Source organism: Pipistrellus kuhlii, unplaced genomic scaffold (assembly GCF_014108245.1).
Source record: "Pipistrellus kuhlii isolate mPipKuh1 unplaced genomic scaffold, mPipKuh1.p scaffold_m20_p_6, whole genome shotgun sequence".
Classification (NCBI taxonomy): Eukaryota; Metazoa; Chordata; class Mammalia; order Chiroptera; family Vespertilionidae; genus Pipistrellus; species Pipistrellus kuhlii.
In genome coordinates this window covers 54,181,300-54,199,893 of record NW_023425562.1, presented here as the reverse complement: position 1 = coordinate 54,199,893, position 18,594 = coordinate 54,181,300, and the positions used below count along the sequence as shown (strand labels likewise).

Here is an 18,594-nt window from a genome sequence, read left to right as displayed (position 1 = left end):
CCGGTTCCAGCCTCACCTCGGACAAGGGGGTCAGGGGAAGGACAGGGCCACGCTGTGCCTGTGAGGGGGGAGAAGACGGCTCAGCTTAGCGCCCGCCGCAGGAGGAGGACGGCGTGGTAGGGCGGCCGCCACCCTCCCACCGTGTGACAAGGACCAGGTTGGGCTGTGGGAGCTGCTGTAAGGCCCTGCGATCCTATGGCGCCTGCAGCGGGGGAGCCGCTCTAACCAGAGGGGACCCCGGGGGAGGGCGGACACCGTCCGCAGAGAACACTAGCCGTGGCCACGGCCCAGTAATGTGGTGACTGGGTCCGCCTGGCCCGGCCCCAGCTCTCACTCGTGGCCCCCTGCCTGTTCCCTTGCAGGAGCAGCTCCCACCACGGGCTGAGAACACGCCTGTGCATCCATGCTTGCCCAGCACAGTGACTGCCCAAACATCTGGACGCAGAACAAACCTGCAGCTGAGCTTGAGGAGCAAGATTCGGGGTTCCCTGATGGGCTCTGGCACATGTGGGTGGGCAATGGGACGGGAACTCAGGAGGAACTGAGTATCCAGACCCTCCACGCCCACTCCCTTTCCACAGAAATGAGACTCCAGGGTAGGGGTGTCGAACTCAATCAGAGAAGGGGCCAAAATCTAAAATCCAGCCTAAATCGCGGGCCGAATGGTTTACTGAACAGTCATAAACTGTCATTGTGATGGAAACGCAGCGGAGTGCAGTGATGACAGCGCGGTGCGGGCCACATTGCAAGGCCTGGCGGGACGGATTTGGCCCGCGGGCCTTGTGTTTGACACATGTGCTCCAGGGGGCTGAGAGCAGGGGCCAGGACACTGGTGTGAGTTGAACAGAAAGCTGTGGTCACAACCCTACAGGGTCCCGGGGCAGAGGGGACCGAGACAGACCTGATCAGAGGAGGAGACAGGACTGGAGGAGGGTCCACAGCAGCTGGCAGAGGTGAGGAGGAAGGCCCTGCAGTCTGTGCTGACCCGCCGACAGCCCCTCGGCCTATGGCCACGGACCGCAGTCCCTGGTCCTCCCGTGAGCCCCTGGCTCCAGCCTGGCCGCCTCGGAGGAGACGACCCCTACCCGCTCACAGAGCCTGCCCCCGCCCCCACAGCACCCAGTCTTCGCCCACTGTACGTGAGGGCCACACAGCCAGGGAGAGGGAGTGGAGGCAGGTGACTGGGACCTGGGGCCTGCACACATCCCGCACCCCAAGACCACTGTGGGGGTGGGGAGCAGAGGAGAGGAGAGACCTGTTGGTGAGGAAGGGAGAGGCGTCGCCGCTGAAACTACTGAGCCCGGGGCAAGCGAGTCGCACCCGGCTCCCAGGTGACTGCCCTGCGCCCCGTCTGCATTTCCGGGCAGCGGAGGGCCCAGGGAGGGGAGCGGCCGGGAGGCAGGAAGCCTTGGCCTCACAAGGAGCTTCCGAGGACACACGGAACTAATGGTGACGGTCACCCAGGCCGAACCAGAGGCAGAAGCCGGGGTCAGAAATGCACAACTTGTTTTAAGACGACGCTGCAGGGGCAGGCTGGCCGGGGCCCCTCAGGGGTCCACAGCAGAGTGCCAGGGGGCCCCTGCAGGGAGCCGTGCCCAGCTCAGACCCCAGGCCCACAGGGGTGACCCCACCTCTCTCCATCTTGCCTGCACAGGAAGCTTCTGGAGACGTGACCCAGGGGGCCCCAATCCTGGCCTTCGGCATCTTCCTCCCTTCCTAGCCTCCTCCTGACGCGAGGCCCCGGCTCCCCAGGCTGCCTCCGGCCGCTCCACCGCCTCAACCTCACACCGACTCTCGGCTGCTCCGGAGGCTCTCGCTGGGCCCGTCTCCGCCCTGGCTACTCAGCAGCCATTTGTTGATCACTTTGTGGGGGGGAGGACGGCTGTTCTTGGGATTCAAGCCTTAGTCCTGAGGATGCTCCCTGAGGCACATTTCTTTAAAAAATATGTTTTTATTGATTTTTAGAGGGCAGAGATAGAAACATCGGTGAGAGAGAAACATCGATTGGTTACCTCCCACATGCACCACAACAAGGGCTGGGGATCAAGCCTGCAACTGAGGCCTGCATGTGCCCTTGACTGGAATCGAACCGGACTCTTCAGTCCAAAGGCTGATGCTCTGCCCACTGAGCCAAACCAGCCAGGGCGAGGAACTGTTTTTACTGAAGCAAAAGGGAGACTTTGATGTCCTTCCCCATGAGTGGCCCAACCACTGGTTCTGGAGTCAGGCCACTTACTTCTGGGCAGGTCACTTCCTTCTCTGTAGGAAAAGCAGTCACAGCCCTGACTCAGTGTCCCCACCTGTCACCAGCTTGGGACCCAGCACCCAGAGGGCACAGGACGGGGCTCCCAGTCACTGACTAGCCAAACCCCCTTTAAAAACTCCACTTCAGTCACAGAGGCAAACGACACTGAGTGGGAAAAAGATGGCTGCCACGACATGGTCCCCTCCCCCCTTTTTGAAGAAAGTGAGATTGATTATACACACGGGGAAGACCTAGAAAAATATGCCCCCAACACTGGCATTCTTTATTTTCATTTTTTCTCTATTTTTTCCTAAAATGTTTACATTGAATGTGATGCTTTAGAAATAAGGCAAAAATACATTTCTACAGAGATGCCCCTTCTGCCCTCAGAGAGCTTTTGGCCGAAGGGCAGGCTCCTGCAGGCAGTGGGCTTGCCACGCTTTGTGTGTCACGGAGTGGCTGGCTTTCAGACAGGCTGACAGGAGCCCGAAAGGACCAAAGGCCTCACGGCGGGTAACGGGCACCGGGGGGAGGTCCGGGCCTTGGGGCTCCCGCTCCCCAGAGGGAAGGCGCTGAGACCCAGGGGTCCCGGGGGCCCGAGGCTAGAGGGCGGCTCATCGGAGAGACTCAGACAAGAGGCCCTGGGCCGCCCCAGGACACCGCCCAGCCCGCAACTCCTGATGGCCCTGCAGGAAAAAGGAAGCAGGACCCTCGGTCCTCCTGGTGCTGATTTCCTGTCTGCCCGGGGGGTGAGTAATGTCCGCTCCCCGCCCCCACGTGTCCTGCTGAAGGCCAGGCCTCACATTTTCCGCTCAGGAAGGGGCAGAGCGAGACGCCTGGTGAAGCACATCAGGAGGAAATGGAAGGAGGGGGCCCTGGCCTGGTGCTGCCTGCCGGCGTTGGGACCCACCTCCCTGATGGGCAGGAGGCCTGCTGGCTCACCTGCCTTGGTTCATTCTTTCGTTTACTCGTTCATTCAGCAGGCATCGTGACCTGCCTGCTCTGGGCCAGGCCCTGTGCTCTCAGGGTGCTCGTGGTATCTGGGCATCAGATAATCCACCGACAGCATAATACAGACTTGCATGCTGTTCAGTCCCAAGTCAGCACCAGACCACAGTATCTCTGGGCAGTCTCCACAGCTGATTCTCCCCGGCATCCTCTCTCCAACCCCAGAAAGCAGCCCCTGGGCCAGAGTGCTTTTCCCGGCATCGGTGAGGAGACCGGAGTGTTGTATGGACTCAAAAGCAAGCCCAGAGCCTCAGCAGGCTTGGCGGTGGCCGGAGGGGACTGGGCTGTGTGTGAGCAGCTCAGGAGGGTCACTCTGGGCCCCTGGGGAGGCAATGCTCTGGGTGTGTGGGAACCATTTCTGGGGAACAGAGGAACAGCTGTTTATCGAGACCTGGTCCCCAGAACCTCACACACGGCCTGGACACCTGTCAGGGAGGAGAGGGCAGCCTCCGCCCGCACCCCCTGCCTCAGGCCGGGCCGCCCGACTCCGCTCCCTGGTCCTGCTTCCTCTCCTGACGGGAGACCAGGGGGATGTGCTCACACGGCCGCCACAGCCCGTGAGGAAGGGCCTTGTAAGGGGTGCTCCGGCCGAGTGCTGTGATTCAGGGAGCTGGGAACGGGCTAGAGAGAGATCCGTGAGGAAAGCCCTGCAGGCAGTGGAGGTCTCGGCGAATAAAAATAAGCTCATTTCACTGCAAGCACACTTTTTTTACTCCCACTGGCGGGTAAACCTCGAGAAAAGCTGGGGGGTGGGGGGGGGTGGCAGCCTGTTTGTCACTACCTGGGACCTGTCCTGCCTTCATCTGCCTTTGTTAAAACTTGAAAAGTGAAGAGGAGGAGGATGACAACGACGAGGAGGAAGAGGAGGAGGAGGGGAAACCCAACTTGTCCCCAACAAGGGGCAGACCTATACCCTCTCTGGAAGGTCTTAAAAAAGTGGTTCCTCTATTCATTCAGACCGTGAGTGTTCAGCAGGCCCCTCCAATGTGCCTGGCATGCAGCTCCAGGCACTGGGACAGAGCAGAGAGCAGCACTGACATGGCCCACATCTCAGAGCTCATGGTGGCCACTGCATAGGAAGCTTCTGGAGACATGTGACCCAGAAGCTTGCCACCTCCAAGGGTTAGAGCTGGTCAGTGGGCCTGGGAAGCTTCCGGATGAAGGCATATGAGCAGGGAGTGGAGACCGTGCGGGGCTGTGGCTGGGTGTAGTGTGCAGCACCAACTACAGCTCCTGCTTGGCCTGTCCCCACCTTCATTAACGAAGGGGACATGAGAACACCCTCAGCCCGGGGGTCTCCCACTGGCTCCCTGACAGGAGCGGGAGTCGGCTGAGCCTGCACTCTAAGTACCTCCAGAGAAGGAAGCTGGCTGCATGCCACTGTGGGGGCTGGAGGGCTGGACGAGGACTCCAGGCTGGGGCTGTGTCAGCCAAAACCCTCTGGGAGCCCACTGCTTTGGTCTGACATGGCGGTCAGTCACCAACAGACCTGGGACCAGAAGGGCCAGCAGGCTGGGCATCCTCAAGGCCTGCGACCCCCTGCACTGGGCCTAGCTTGGCCTCTGGCCAGCACATCAGCCCACAGCCTCCAGACACAGCCTCTGATTAAATAATTAAATTGATGGTATCATGGTCAACACCATCCTCCCAGTCTCCAGCTCTGGCTGCCCGCCCTGATAAACACCCGTGTTCTGTCAGCAGGCCAGCCTGCCCCAGCCCAGCACCCAGGCCAGGAGGGACCTGAATGGCAGGGGCGAGGTGAGGGGGGTATTAGTGGCCACACCCAGGCTGCGCTCCCCACAAGGCTCCTGTGGGCCCCGCTGCAGGACGCTGACCCCACCAGCCTCTTGGCTTCCCTCCGCTTCATCTTCACGGTCTGGGCAGGGGGCCAGCGGTGCTGAGGAGGCCCCATGACCACACAAACACTCCCTTCTGCCACCCGCTCCCGGAGACCCCCCAATCACCACGTCTTCCTGGAACTGTCTCGAACAGAGGTCAGACCTCCGAGGGTGATACCACAAGACTTGTCTGAGAATAAGCTGGGGCCGCATTCAGTCCTATTACTCTGAATTAAAAAAAATAAAATAAAATAAAATGCTCTGCTCCTAGATGGTTTGGCTCAGTGGATAAAGCGTCAGACTGAGGGTCCCGGTTTGCTATTGGTCAAGGGCACATGCCTGGGTTGCAGGCTCAATCCCCAGTAGGGGGCGTGCAGGAGGCAGCCGATCAATGATCCTCATCATTAACGTTTCTCTCTCTCTCCCTCTCCCTTCCTCTCTGAAATCAATAAAAATATAAAAAATAAAAATAAAATACTCTCCTTCTTTAAAAAAAAACAAGTTCTGGATCCTTCTTGGGAAAATATAACTGACACCCTTGGCTGCACTTTGTGGTGGGGCCCTTGGTGGCTCTCAGTCGCCTCAGAGGAGGAGGGAGGGCAGCTGTGGGCACTTCCCGGCCTCAGCGCCCCGGAGCAGGCGGCTGCCCCGCCCCGCCCCCACCTGCTGGGAAGGCCAGGAGGTGGTGCTGGTCTGGAGGCCTGAAGCACAGGGGGTCGTGCTGACCTCACGAGGTAGCGAGGCACAGAAGCCTTTTCTTTCCCAGCGGCCTTGCACCCTCTTCTCAGAGAACCACCCCCTGAGCTGCCCAGGCCCTGGCCCAGCCACCCAGCTGCCTCCAGGCCGAGTCTCCTCCCAGACAAAGCCGGATTCAGGTCTGTGAAAGCAGTCAGAGGCGAGCGGTTCTGCCATGGAGATGAACTTTGACCCAAACTGCAAGGCTCCTACCCTGTATTTACTCTTTAAGGCTAACCCGTTTCACAGAGTTAACATTACACCCCTTTTTAACCCTGCACCTCCTTCTCACATTCCAGGCCCCGACCTTCGACCCCTCCTAATTGCCAGCTCTACACCCCGGTTCTCTGAGGCCTGGTGTGGTTCACCCCCTCCCCCAGTCACCGCCTCCCCAGAAAACAGAACCCGGCCAGGACACTGACCACAGGTGCCAGCTGAGGCCAACAGCACCGAACTGAGGCAGGCCCCGGAGCCCGTGCCCAGCACCCTGGGGCTGCCACCAGGGGGCACTGCAGTAGCCGCTGGGCGTGACTCCTGAGCCCAACTCTCCCACCCCAAAGAGGAAGTCTGCTCTCAGGGCGGCGGGAGGCGGTGCCTGGAAGGCCCAGGAGGCACAGGACCAGGGTAGGGAAGAGTCCGGATAGCTCCTCAACTCGGCCACATCTCACCCCACGGGCCTGGGGACACGTGGACAAGGGCACTGCCCGCTCCACCGCCAGGCGACAGGCAGGGGCCCTGTCCCGGCAGCGGCAGAAGCCCGGCGCTTGCTTTCACTGCCGCACAAATGAGCTGTTCCAGGTCAAGCACACTGTTAACCTTCCCAACCTGAATCGTTATAACTCAGAAATCACATCAGCTCCTGAGCATCAGGACAAACAAGCCAGCGTGATGCCCGTCGGGTGACCGGTCCCCGAGAGCCCTTCCTTTCTCTTTGGGAGGAATGACGTGGTCTCCCTGGAGCCAGGAGCTGGAGACGCGGAGGACACTGTGTGGCACCTGTAAGCCCGGGCCACCCCCGAGGGCCTGGCCCAGATCCCAGGCGCCTGTGGTCCTGCGCGGCCTCCCCCCGCCAGCCGCCGAGACGCTCACCGTCCTCTTGGCTGTGGAGGTGCTGTGGGCTCCGCATCCTCTCGTCCTGGCTGGGACTCAGGCTGGAGGCCAGGTGTGGGTCAGCTGACATCCATGTGGAGTCGTTCATATCAAAATCTTCACTGCTCACAGAAGTCTCATCCTGATGGGGGACAAAGAAGGTGGGTGTTCAACAGGGACGGGCTCTCAGCAGCCCCCAGGCAGCCCCGTGAGCGAACCCCAGGCGTTTGCAAGTGCTCCGGAGACCACGGGAGCCTCCCGACCCTGCAGAGGCGGCTGGGAGCCCCCGTGGAAGTGGCGCGGGCTCTGGTTCCTGTCGGAAGCCAGGGCTGAGGGCCGGAGCTCTGTAATTGAAGACAATTACGAGGTCTCGCATCCTGTAGGGGCGGATGGCAGGGCCTGGCTCTTACCCTTGTGAGCCAAGGTTGAAGCAGGCGCTGCAAACAAAGGCCACAGCTCCCCACTCCCTGCCCGCACCGCAGCCTGGGGAGAGGGCCCGCTGTGAGCAGGGCCCGGCCGCCAGAAGTGGGCAGCGGGACGCGCTGGGCACCTCCCAGGCCAAGCCAATCGTCCCACCAGGCCTACCCCCCTGACTCCCAGGGAGCATGCATGGAATTCCTCTCTCCCACTCCCCCAGCCCAGAGGACATTTCTGTCTTCCTTCTTCCTAACCTTTGCTGTGCTTCAAAGATATGCTCTTGGGCAGCTTCCAGCGCTGAAAAGGCCAGCCCCAGAGTGTAGAGGAGGAAGGGGGTGGGGCCGGCAAGGGTTCGGATCAGACCGCAAAGGGGGTTCGGCTCAAGGGCCTGGGGGACTGCCAGGGCCTTCCAAACAGCCGGAGGGCCTGCTGCAGAGGCCCACGCCTGCCCCCTCTCCCCTCACTGGCTTCAGTGAGCACTTGGCCAGTCATCCGGGAACCCCTGGGGCGGGGCCCCTTCAATCCAGCCCTCCAGTGGGGAGGGACCCCACCTCCTCCGGCCGGCCTCTTTCAGGAGCAGCAAGCAACTGTGCTTGGGAGCTGGCTGTAAATCTCAGAAAGATGACCCAGCAACTCCCACAGCCCTGATTTCTGACTGCCCACTCCCCTGCCCCTCCGGGGAGACACAATGGTCTCTGCGGGCCCCGGGGAGGACCTGGCGGAGCACCCCCACACCACCCCCCCTCCAGGGCCTCCTCCCAAACATCTCTTTTATAGTGAGCAAACACACTTCAGTTTGAACTTTCTTCTGCTGCTATCCCTGAGGCAGACACATCTGTTCTCCCAGTGCTGGGGAACCAGCCTGCCTCGCCTCCACTCCCTCCCCCACTCCGCAGGGCTAGCAGGGAGTTTCCTGGAATTTACGGCTTCTGTGCAGCCAGAGTGTGTGCCCTCCCAGCTGAATCCAGAGGACTCAGGCTGGGCCAGGACACCAGCTCTGCCCAGCTCCGGGGTCACCACACAGCACACTCAGAGCCTCGGAGGGTGGAGAGCCTCATGTGTCTTCATCCCCTCTCTTCCCACCCCACCCCCCACCCCCACATGCACTTACTCTGCCTCCCTCCCACAGGCACATCCACCCACACTCTCCCCTGGGTGAAAACACGCTCCCTTACAGTGTTCTCACACCCGGAGGGCACACCCCCCTTCAGAAGGCTCTCTCCCCACAAAGGGTCCAGAGGGCCAGCAAACGCTCCCCGGTGCTGCTGGGGGGGGAGCAGACCCTTAGAGGCACCGAGTCCAGCCAGGCACGTGGCGTCAGGACCAGGGACACCCTCGCTTGGGCCCCTGGCTGCCCAGGGACACTGAGGTCAGGGTGTGAACGGAGATCCTGGTGGAAGTAGGGAGGCCCTCTCCCGACTCTGACGGCTGACACACTCATTGTATTGAAAAGACTGAGTATTAACATCTGGAAGCCCCGTCCACTCAAAATGCCCCATCCATTCATTCAACGGTATTTATTGGACACCTACTATGAACCCAGCACAAAATTCAGCTGTGGATAAGACAGCTGGTCCTCCTGTGCATTCTGCCCAGATGGGGAGGTGGACAATCAGGAAAAACACATGGTGGTGGTGGTGATGAGGGGTTCAGAGCAGAATAAAGCTGGGTCCGAGGGGAGAGGGGCCTGCAGGCCGGAGCCTGAGCGGCCAGGGAGGACCTCGCTGCTGGGAACAAAGGCAGAGGCCTGCAGGGAGGGAGGACGGTGGCCGGGCGGCAGCCTACCCAGAAGCGCTCCAGGTAGTGGCACAGGCGGGTGTGTTTGAGCAGCAGCCACACAGGAGTGTCCCCTCCGAGATGCACACAGCCTTGGGCAGGGCTGTCTCCAGCTCAGAGAACAGCTTGTAGAGAGTTCCACTAAGAAGCAGGAAAAAGCAAGAACCACTAGGTGCAGCACTGATGGCTCCCACATTCTTATGCTACTTGGTCAAGTTTAAAACAACAACAGAAGTCCAAGTTTATCAGGTGGCAAGTGCTCCCTTGGAGCACCTCATTTCATCCTTACAAGGCCCACCAGTCCCATTCTACAGATAAGAAAACTGAGGCTCCAAGGGATTAAGGCACTCGCCCAAGGTCATGAGGTAACAAGTGGCAGAGCCAGATGTGTACAATCCCGGAGGCCCAGACCCACTCTCCTTGCCTCTGCTCAACTGTCCGTCTCACCTGGAATGCCCAGACCACTGTGGAGCCCCATGACCCAAATTCCAAACACACCGCCTTCTCCATCAACTTCTCCAGCTAAGTCTTCACCATTCCTTTCTTACACAACCTGTCTGCCTGTACCATTAGCCCTGTCAGTCAGTCAGTCAGTCATCCCCACCGCCCCTCAGCCGTAGCATGTGGGGCTCTGCCCTATCTCCCCCAGAAAAACTTTAAGCCCTTTCAAGAGTGGGGAGCAAACCAAACCAAACCAAACCACAACAAAGAAAGTGTGGGACCAGGCAGTATGCTCCCTAGACCCTCCCGCAAAGCATGGCAGACTTACTAGTACTGAACTGGCTGAATTGCCTGGCATGATACTGGTATTTAATGACAATGTGGCATCAGTTTGACAATTAAGGACTTGGTCCCACTGCATACAGTTCTTGAGTGGAGACCATAGGAAACTCGGACCCTGGCTGGCAAGGTCTCCTTCTTATAGCAAAGCCTAAGCTTAACAGTTCACCAAAATGATCCCTCTTATCCCCCCTGCTCTGATGGCCCAGATTGGGAAGAGCTGGGCTAACGTTTGCATTGACATTGCAATCACCTGATAATGAAGGCCGCATGCAGTGTCCACACTCAGGGGTTTCAGGGCAAGGGTCTATGAGCTTTCCTTGCAACAGCCCCCTCCATAAAGCAGGCACCCGGCCAGGCCTATCTGTGGTACCTGCTCACGGGCACCCTACGTAATGGCAGAGCTGGGATCTGAAGCCAGACAGTCTGCCCAGAGCCCACACCACGGTGCCACCACACCAAGACGCTGCCTCACCACACTTCCTCCCTCCAATAAAACACACAAAACAAAACCAGATTCCTTAACAATGTGTCTCACGATGAGATCCAAAAGGAACTCATGGGAGACTAAGCTATATTTGCTCCCTCTCCAAAGCTGACACACATTTACTGAGCACATACTATGAGCTGGTGTTGTGCTAGGGACATAATGACTAAGGCAGGCTTCCTTTCCTCCAGGACCTTGTTATCCAGGGAAAGAGACCAGCAAGAAACTCTGACCCACTTGTAAGTGCAGAGGGGGGAGGGGGGGGCTGTGAAATCCCCTCCACAGCTCTCTGACAATCATCCTCTCCCCAGCAAGTTTCCTCACGGCCCCGGGGTTTGCTACATGAGTCCCTATTATGTGAGTGATGGTTCTATGTAAGATTTTGACACTTGCTGCTACAGCAATATTTTAAAGTGAGCAACCGAGTCCATTAAACCTAACTTGGGGGTGGGCGTGGGGAAGCAAGTCCCAATCAAACTTAGTTTCCACACCTTCGCTGTCAGGACTGGCCTCGGGGAGAAGCCTTCCCAAGACCCCTTTGCACCTCACCTGCTGAACGGAGCCCCCAGCGGCAGAGGATAGACTGACTTCACCCACTTCCTCTGAGCCGAAGCTCCAGGAGCAATGACCAGTGCACATACCTCAGAGCCCACCGGCAACGGGGCAGAGGGGCAAAATATGCCCAGGCCAGGGGTGTCGGTGCGAGGCCGGTGCTCAGACCTCGAGTGCTCCCCTTACTCGCCCAGAAGTCATAGTCACAGCCAGAGACTTCTCGCTTTCCCCACCTGGAACTTCAAGGGAATTCGGTCTACTAATTTCTCTCTGTAAACAAACTCTAATGACACTTAGTACAACCCATTACTCCGGGCCCCCTCCCTTCAGATCCCATGCGACTGGCTGGAGAGCTGCCCTGACTCCTCTTACCTCTGACCTCAGACACCCTGAAGCTGCAGCCTCGCCCACATGCTGGTAAAGCCCACCATTTATTCGGCACCAAAGGGCCTAAGCCAGTGTGGTTCACAGAGGGATCCAGCCAACTGCCCTTCTGAAAAGGGAACTCAGGATGGGAGGGGGCAGGCAGACAGCACCCAGCCAGCGCCTGGGACACACCCCAATCTGGGCAGAGGGAGAGGAGCCCAAACCCTCTCTGCTCTTATCTGCAGTTCAAAATTCACGGGCAGGTTCAGTTTCTCCCTGCCCAGGCTCTGAGGCTCTTCCCCCTCTGCAAGCAAACTAGCACCAACCACTGCCCAGCCCAGGAGGAGGAGAAAATGGGAGCGCGAGGGAAATGGTGGAAACGCGCCTGTGTCCATGGTGTGTAGCTTCGGGCAGGTGCTATCAGTAACATGATTATTTTACAACTGGGGTCAATTTCTCGGGAACTGGGTTCCTGGTGCCTCTGAAGCCGCGCCATTTGCATCCTTCAGGACAGGGATCCCGGGGCGGGCCTCACACAGCATTTTCCAGGCCTTTCCCCGGAGCTGTAACTCTATCTCCACCACTTGCTTTGAGAAAGAAGAGGAGGAGGATTTGCTGAGAATTTAGTGCAATTGTAAGCCACAAGCCCTGACCAGGAGCCTTGGGTATGCGTTTCAGAGGACGGGGAGGGATGTGCAGGGGGTGTTTCTGGGCTTGGCAGGAAACAGACCCCTCTGTCCAGCTTCTGGTCCGTTGAGAGGCTGAAGCTCCTGCCAAAAGACCGCCAGACCTGGGCAGTTCCCCGCACCCGCTCTGCCCGAGCGGGCGGGCACCCAGGAGCAGGAGGGGAGCACCTCCTTCTGGAACACCTGCAGGCCCTTCCAGGCCCTGGAAATTTTTCAATACGAGGCAATTCTTCCCTTGTCTCCATGTCAGCGAGCATTACACACGCCGCCTTCTGAGCATGCCAAGAAGGTACTGAACCACGTTTGACCCCAACTTAACCACCTCAGTCCATCAGATGGCTTACAAACCCCCACTCCCACCAGGATCTAAAGCGACCAGGGTTCAAATCCCTGTTGTGAAGTGACTGCACAAATGAAACCGTAGGGTGGTCTGATCACCCACCACTCCTGGGAGTGTGGGGTCCCCACGACTGTGGCTTCATGCTCTACTCCAAGCCCATATGGCTGCCCGGGGAGGAAGCCAGCCTCCCAGGGACACACCCTGCACAATTCCACTCCCCTCTGCTCGCATACTCCTCTGCTTAAAAGCACAAGCTCTTCTGGGAAATGTGAAGTGGGGAGAGCTGAGACAGAGCCAATCACCCACCACGTTTTAGGTGTGTTCTCTCTCTCTCTCTCTCCCTCTCTCTCTCTCTCTCTCTCTCTCTCTCTCTCTCTCTCTCACACACACACACACACACACACACACAGGGTCTGCCAGAAACATATTCATACGTACAGGGGAATGCTCTGTTGTTCTTGCTGTCATGGACGCCTGGATGCGGGCGTGAGCATTTGCAACACCTTCCTACTAGTGCATGGATGTAAACCGGGCTTTTGTTTCCCAAGCAAAGGCAACTGGCTGTTTTCCCAGCACTCCTCGGCACGAGGGCCGCATCGACACCCCAGGCCCTGCGGTCAGCAGGGGTCTCTTTAAATGGAGGCAGGGAGGTGGGCGTTAGCAGACAAGGTCCTTCCAGCCAGGAGGAGGGCTGGGAGAAACCACTCTGACACAATGCCCTTCAGGAGTTTCTTTCCAAGAAAAGGGCCCAGACAGGACAAAAAAGTTCTTGAGCAACTCAGGGGCAGTCCAGCGCCACATAGCCCCGGGGTGGCCCAGCCTGGGTAAGTTCCCCAAAGCCAGCCCTCTCCGCTGGGAGAAGTCCAGGGCGCCCTGCTCCCAGCGTCAGAAGCAGGAAGGTGCTAAATGGGCATCACCCCGCCTGGGTGCAGTGGGTGTGGGGAGAGGTGCTGTCTTAAAACCCCACTCTACGAAATAAGCCCAGCTTGAGCTGGGATTAGACAGGAGCTTGATATTATTCAAGGACACATTTAGGCCCTAATGGTTTTCCAATGGCGGGTAATTTACTACCTGGGGGTTAAACTACCACTGGGGCCTGGGTCATAAACAGGCCTTCACCCCCACAGCCTACAGCCCAGAAACGGGGGCAAGATGGGGCCCCTGGTGCCATCCACAGATGGCTCTCCCAGAGTTGTGAGGGCCCCCCCCCCCCTTCCCTATCACAAGCCCCACCTGGTGGGGCCCAGGCTGGGGTTTCCAGCTGATTCTGGGATAAGTAGGGCTTTATCTCAAGGGAGAATCTATTTCAAGCCACAATCCTTCTCAGAAAGAGGAGGAAATCACAGAGTCCAAACACCATTTCAGGTGAAATCAGGAGGTTATTAATCTCCCCTCAGAGCAGACAGAAAGAAAAATCAATGTTTTTAGAGGAGGGGGGGAATTCCATTTGAATTAATGGGTTTGTGGCTTCTCCATTGATCTCCGCCTCTTCACACTTTCTTTTTTGCTTTTGTGTTCTTGGGGAGGAAGGAGAGGGGAATGGGGAGGGGGGAGGCCTGCGGAGAAGGGAAAGGACAGTCTAACCTTAACCTTTCTCCAGGAATAATGCTAATTAGCGAGGCTTAATGAGAACTTCCCCCAGGAAGCGCCTCCTGGTAGGGGCGACCAGACTCTGGCAAACGCAGCTCCAGGTGGGAGAAGGGTGGGGGGGTCACTTCGGCCCCCGAACGGCTGGGGTAAAAATGCGAACTGCACGCCCCCCTCCCTGCCCCCATCAAAGTGCCGGGCCCTGGAGGACTAGGTGCCCAGCATCCAGAGGCGAGCGCGGTGTAAATCGAACTTAATCCGGACGCGCGCCCTCACTCCGGACAGCGGCCCCCGCCCCGGTGCACCCTTCCTGGAGGACCTGCCCCTCCACGCAGGGTGGCCGCCGCGGCCCCCGCTCCCACCGTGCACCTGAGCGGAGCGCGGGGTCCGCACGCCCCGGGCGGGGACAGGGGCCTGGCCAAGTGGCCTCAACTCTGCAAACCTCACTCAACTCCCCGCGCCCAGCGGGGCCCCTCCCTGCCACTCAACGCTTCCCGTCCTCACATCCCTAAACACAGTCCACTTCCCTTCTCCCGCGGCCGCGGCTACCCGAGCCCGGCCCCCGCCCCGCCGCCGAGAACGCCTCCGGCCCGGGACGCGGAGCCCGGCTCGCTGCAAGCGGTGTGGCCGCCGCACAATGCCCGGCGCGGCGCGCAGTCACCGCCCCCCGGCCCCGCGGCGCGCGGCCCGGGAGAGTGCGCCCGGGCTCCGGGCTGGGCACACCCCCGGGCACCCGCAGCCCCGGGTGCAGCCTCCGTGCCCCCATCCCTCGGCCACTCTCCCGCCCCCCGCCCCAGCCCGCTCCGCCAGCGCAGCCGCTTCCCGGAGCCCCCTCCCCTGCCCTGGCGCAGGAAGCTCCCCCGCGCCCCCTCCCCGGAACCCCCGCGCCCCCCGCCCCCTAACCGCAGCTCAACGGCCGGCGGCAGCGGCGGGAAGAGGGGGGCGGCGGCCCGGGGCCCAGAAACTGCCGGATCTCGGGGATCCGGGCCGGACTCCGTACCTGGGCGGGCGGCGAGGCGAGGCGGGGACTGGCGATCGGGCTCCGCGAGGGAGCGGCGGTGACAGCCCCGCAGCTCCAGCTGCTGCCGGTGCTGCCGCTGGTGCTGCCGCCGCGGCCGCCCGGGGAGAGGGGCTGGCACCGCCGCGGCGCGTCACTGCCCGGCCGGGGGCGGGGGTGGCCGGGGGGAGGGCCCAGCGAGCGGCGGCGGCAGCGGCGGCGGCGCCGTGGCCGAGAGGGTGGAAGGGGGAGGGGGCACCGGGCACGGGGAGGCGGGGGAGGGGGGCGGGACCGGCACGGGGCGGGGGCCGGGGAGGGAGCGCAGGGAGGGCGCCCGCTGCGGGAGGAGGAGGAGCAGCAGGAAGAGGAGGTGGAGGGGCGGGCTGGAGGGAGTAGTGGGCACGGGGGGAGGGGGAGAGGAAGGAGGCACCCAGAGAGGAGAAAGGAGGGAGAGGCGGGCGGGGGAAGGAGGAGGAAGAAGGGGGTGCTGGGCCAGGTAGGGGGGAGGGAAGAGGGCGCGCTGGACGCACCGCCATGCGCTTCTGTGGGAGAGCACTCTTAAGGGGGAAGCGCTTCGAGGGAGAGCCTAGCTGGGGGGGGGGGGGGGGGGGGGGGAGGGCTGAGCCCGAAAAAGAAGGCAGTGGGGTCTGAGCCCTCCCCTCGCTCCCGGAGGCAGCAGTCTTGGGGTCTCGGGTGAGGGCTGGAGGGCACTCGGCGGCTCTCCGCGTTCAGGCCAGGAGAGGAGAGACTTGGCCCAAAGAAAGTGACTCGGGCGTCTTTAGGAACTCCCGGGGCCTTCGGGTCTCCTCCTGGGGGGATGCGGGGCCTCGCTGGGCGGAGATGCTGGGCCCCCGGGCGGTGGTAGCAAGACCGAGTTCTGGGAAAGCCAGGCGCAGGGCTGGCTCTCTCCCGGGCCCCCATCCCCACCTCAGGGCCCCCCTTGATCAAGTTCAAGCTCAGGCTCCTCGGCGCGCTGCCCACTCCCCTCCCCCTCCCTCTCCCTCTGTTCCGCACCACCTCGCCTCCTCACTCTTCCTTTGTCTCTTTCCCACCACTTACTCTACACCCACCCTGCGCCCCCCTTCCTCCAGGCAGGTGCCTAGGCGCCCGGGCGGGGCTCACCTGTCCCACCCAACATTTCAGCTCTCCCGAGCGCCCACCACCGCCCGCCCGGCGCCCTCCCATCGGTCATTGTGCTCCTCAGACCACACGGTGCAGGCTCCTGACGGAGCGCTGGCTCGCTACCGTAGTAAAGTAACAGGATAACATCGAGAATGCAGCTCCATCCCGGACCGAGGCGCGCACTGGGCAGGGAGACAGCATCGCAGGCGGGGGAGACCACGCGGACCCGGGACGCTGTCCTCCGCGCACAGACCTCGCCAGCCTAGGGTGCTGGGGGCGGCGGGATGGGGCGGGGGTGTGTGTGGTGGTGGTGGTGGGGGGGGGGGGGGGCTGCATCTCCGAGCTACCTCAGATTCAGCCTGAAGCAACACGCTCGTCCCCAAACAGCAGAATTAGAGCCGACACAGAAGATGGGTCACGGGCAGATAGATGCCCCCCCTCCCCCCAATTCACACCCTCCTTTGCTTCAGACCAGTCTCCGGGAAAACCTTGTGCTTTAACAGGGATGGAGTGCTGCTCTCGTGGAATTCTGTGAGGAAATGGCCAAACACCAAAACAAAAACCAGTAACGACCCCACATCCTGATTCCTCCGGGCGCATCCGAAAAGGAAAGGCAATTTCTACCGACCGTAACGCTACAACTCATTCACAGCGGAAACAACAAAGAAGAAAAAACGAGGCAGCCACCGCGACTGTTCGCAATTTTGAAACACTGCCTTTAACCTCCCAACTTTTTTTTTTCTTTTTTTTTTTTGTAAAAAGCCTTTTTCTTTCTTCCACTGAAAGCTTTGCATTGTGAACCATCTGAGGTAAGCAAGGATCCCTCTATAGGTTAGAGTGGGAAGTACACCATCACAGGTCCGGTGCTCAATCTATTCACCCATTAGAGAACTGAAAGGATGACAACACATCGAATTAAAGCACAGACTGACTTCCGCACATGCTGTCAATATACAACTCACATGTTATTCATTAGCACCTGTTATCCCTGAAATCAAATGTGCGTTCAAACAAAAAACACTCTCCGGCTTCTCTGGCAGGTTTTTTCTTCGCACCCTCTGTGGTGGGGACAGTTTGGAGACTTCATTACCTGAACGGCCGCACGTGTTGGTGACCAGTAATGATTTTTAGAAAATGGGAACATTTCCGATACAGAGGCGGTCCTTCTTCACCCTGGCAATGAGATGACTCGGGCCCCGGATTCCCCATCTCTTCCCAGCACACTGCCGGAGACCTTTGACTTCTGGCCCGAGTCACTATTTCACAGGGTGGTGGACGTCTGGGCTTGAAATATAAAGCCAAATCCAACTGAAGTTCAAAGGTGGAATTGAACCCAGATAACCCACTTCTTCTCCGACTAATAAAAGAGAGATAGTACTGCCCAGGAGGGCAGAGCAGTGATTTTCTCTAAGCATGAAATGTGAACTCATTTACCATCCCTGAGATAAAACAGCCCAGCCCCGCTCGACCCACAGAAAGCAGCGAGGAGCCCGGGGGTAACCTGCCTATTTAGCGGCACCAGGAACCGGGCGGGTTGTGTGTGTGCTAAGCCTGCAGAAATCTGCAGGAGCTGCCACTCCTTGGGGTAACCTTGTGTAGTTTGTTTCCTTGTGCCTCTGGACAACTCCCTCCATCCTTAAAGTGGTCACAGCGTGGGTCCTAACAAGGAATGGCAGGACCTAGTTTTCTGACCACTGAGTCCCCCAACAATGTGTCCCAGCTGGCTGGGAGGCCGTGGCAGAGAAGGCGGTTCCCTCCTAACTATGGGGCAGAACTGCCTTCACGTCTCCTCCAGGCTCTGCACATGGCGGGCACTTTGTAATGAACAGCTTGCGGGCATTTGCTCTATGGTGTTATTAGCAGCAACCCTTCCTTACCGTTTCCCAGGTGAAATGGGCCTGTGCCAAAGTGGGGACCTAACCATGAAACCAGGGGGGTGTTATTATTGGGAATCTTCATGTGACCAGAGCAGATGCTGTTTAAGCATCTCAAAGCATTAAAACCTACTTATGCCCAGCCAGTATGGCTCAGTGGTTGAACATCCACCCATGAACCAGGAGGTCAAGGTTCAACTCTGGGTCAGGGCACATGCCTGGGTTTAGGGCTCGATCCCCAGGAGAGGGTGTGCGTGTGGTAGCCAATCAATGGTTCTCTCTCATCAATGATGTTTCTATCTCTCTCTCCCTCTCCCTTCCTCTCTCTGAAATCAATAAAAAATATATATATATTAAAAACACATTTACCCAACAAACTACTTATTAATGACGGAAGGAAACATGTACCTGCCCAATGGAAAGATCTGCCAGCCATGCCCCAATTAAGCAATCAAACACGGAAAAGTAGGGTCACCTGATGCAATGTGCTCGCCTCCTGAAGGGATGCAATAAGAGGATACAGCATCACCCATGCTGTGTTCTCCCCAAAAATGCTTACCTGAATCTGATCATGCCCTGGATCTGTCCTGAACTCTTCAAAAGATCCACTGTTACGAACTTGATTGTTCTAAATCATGAGACTGAAGAGATATAGCACCTAAATGCCAAGTTTGAATCTCGGTTGGATCCTGGAC

The 18,594-nt window shown here is 59.2% G+C and overlaps 1 protein-coding gene across 7 annotated transcripts in view; it reads right to left on the bottom strand.

Moving 5' to 3' along the window:
• Positions 1-18,594, bottom strand: part of NOL4L (nucleolar protein 4 like) — a 126,633-nt gene that overhangs the window by 21,310 nt on the left and 86,729 nt on the right. For 5 of the 7 annotated variants that reach the window (XR_006740365.1, XM_045574887.1, XM_036418768.2 and 2 more), the window contains one exon: positions 6,916-7,057. Coding sequence is in view for 6 of the 7 variants with exons in the window: in XM_045574887.1 (XP_045430843.1) it covers positions 6,916-7,057 (142 nt within the window). In the remaining variant the exon portion in view is untranslated. Of the gene's footprint in view, positions 1-6,915; positions 7,058-7,325; positions 7,505-14,906; positions 15,064-18,594 lie in introns of those variants that run through there. The other 2 variants (XM_045574889.1, XM_045574890.1) reach the window with 2 other exon arrangements.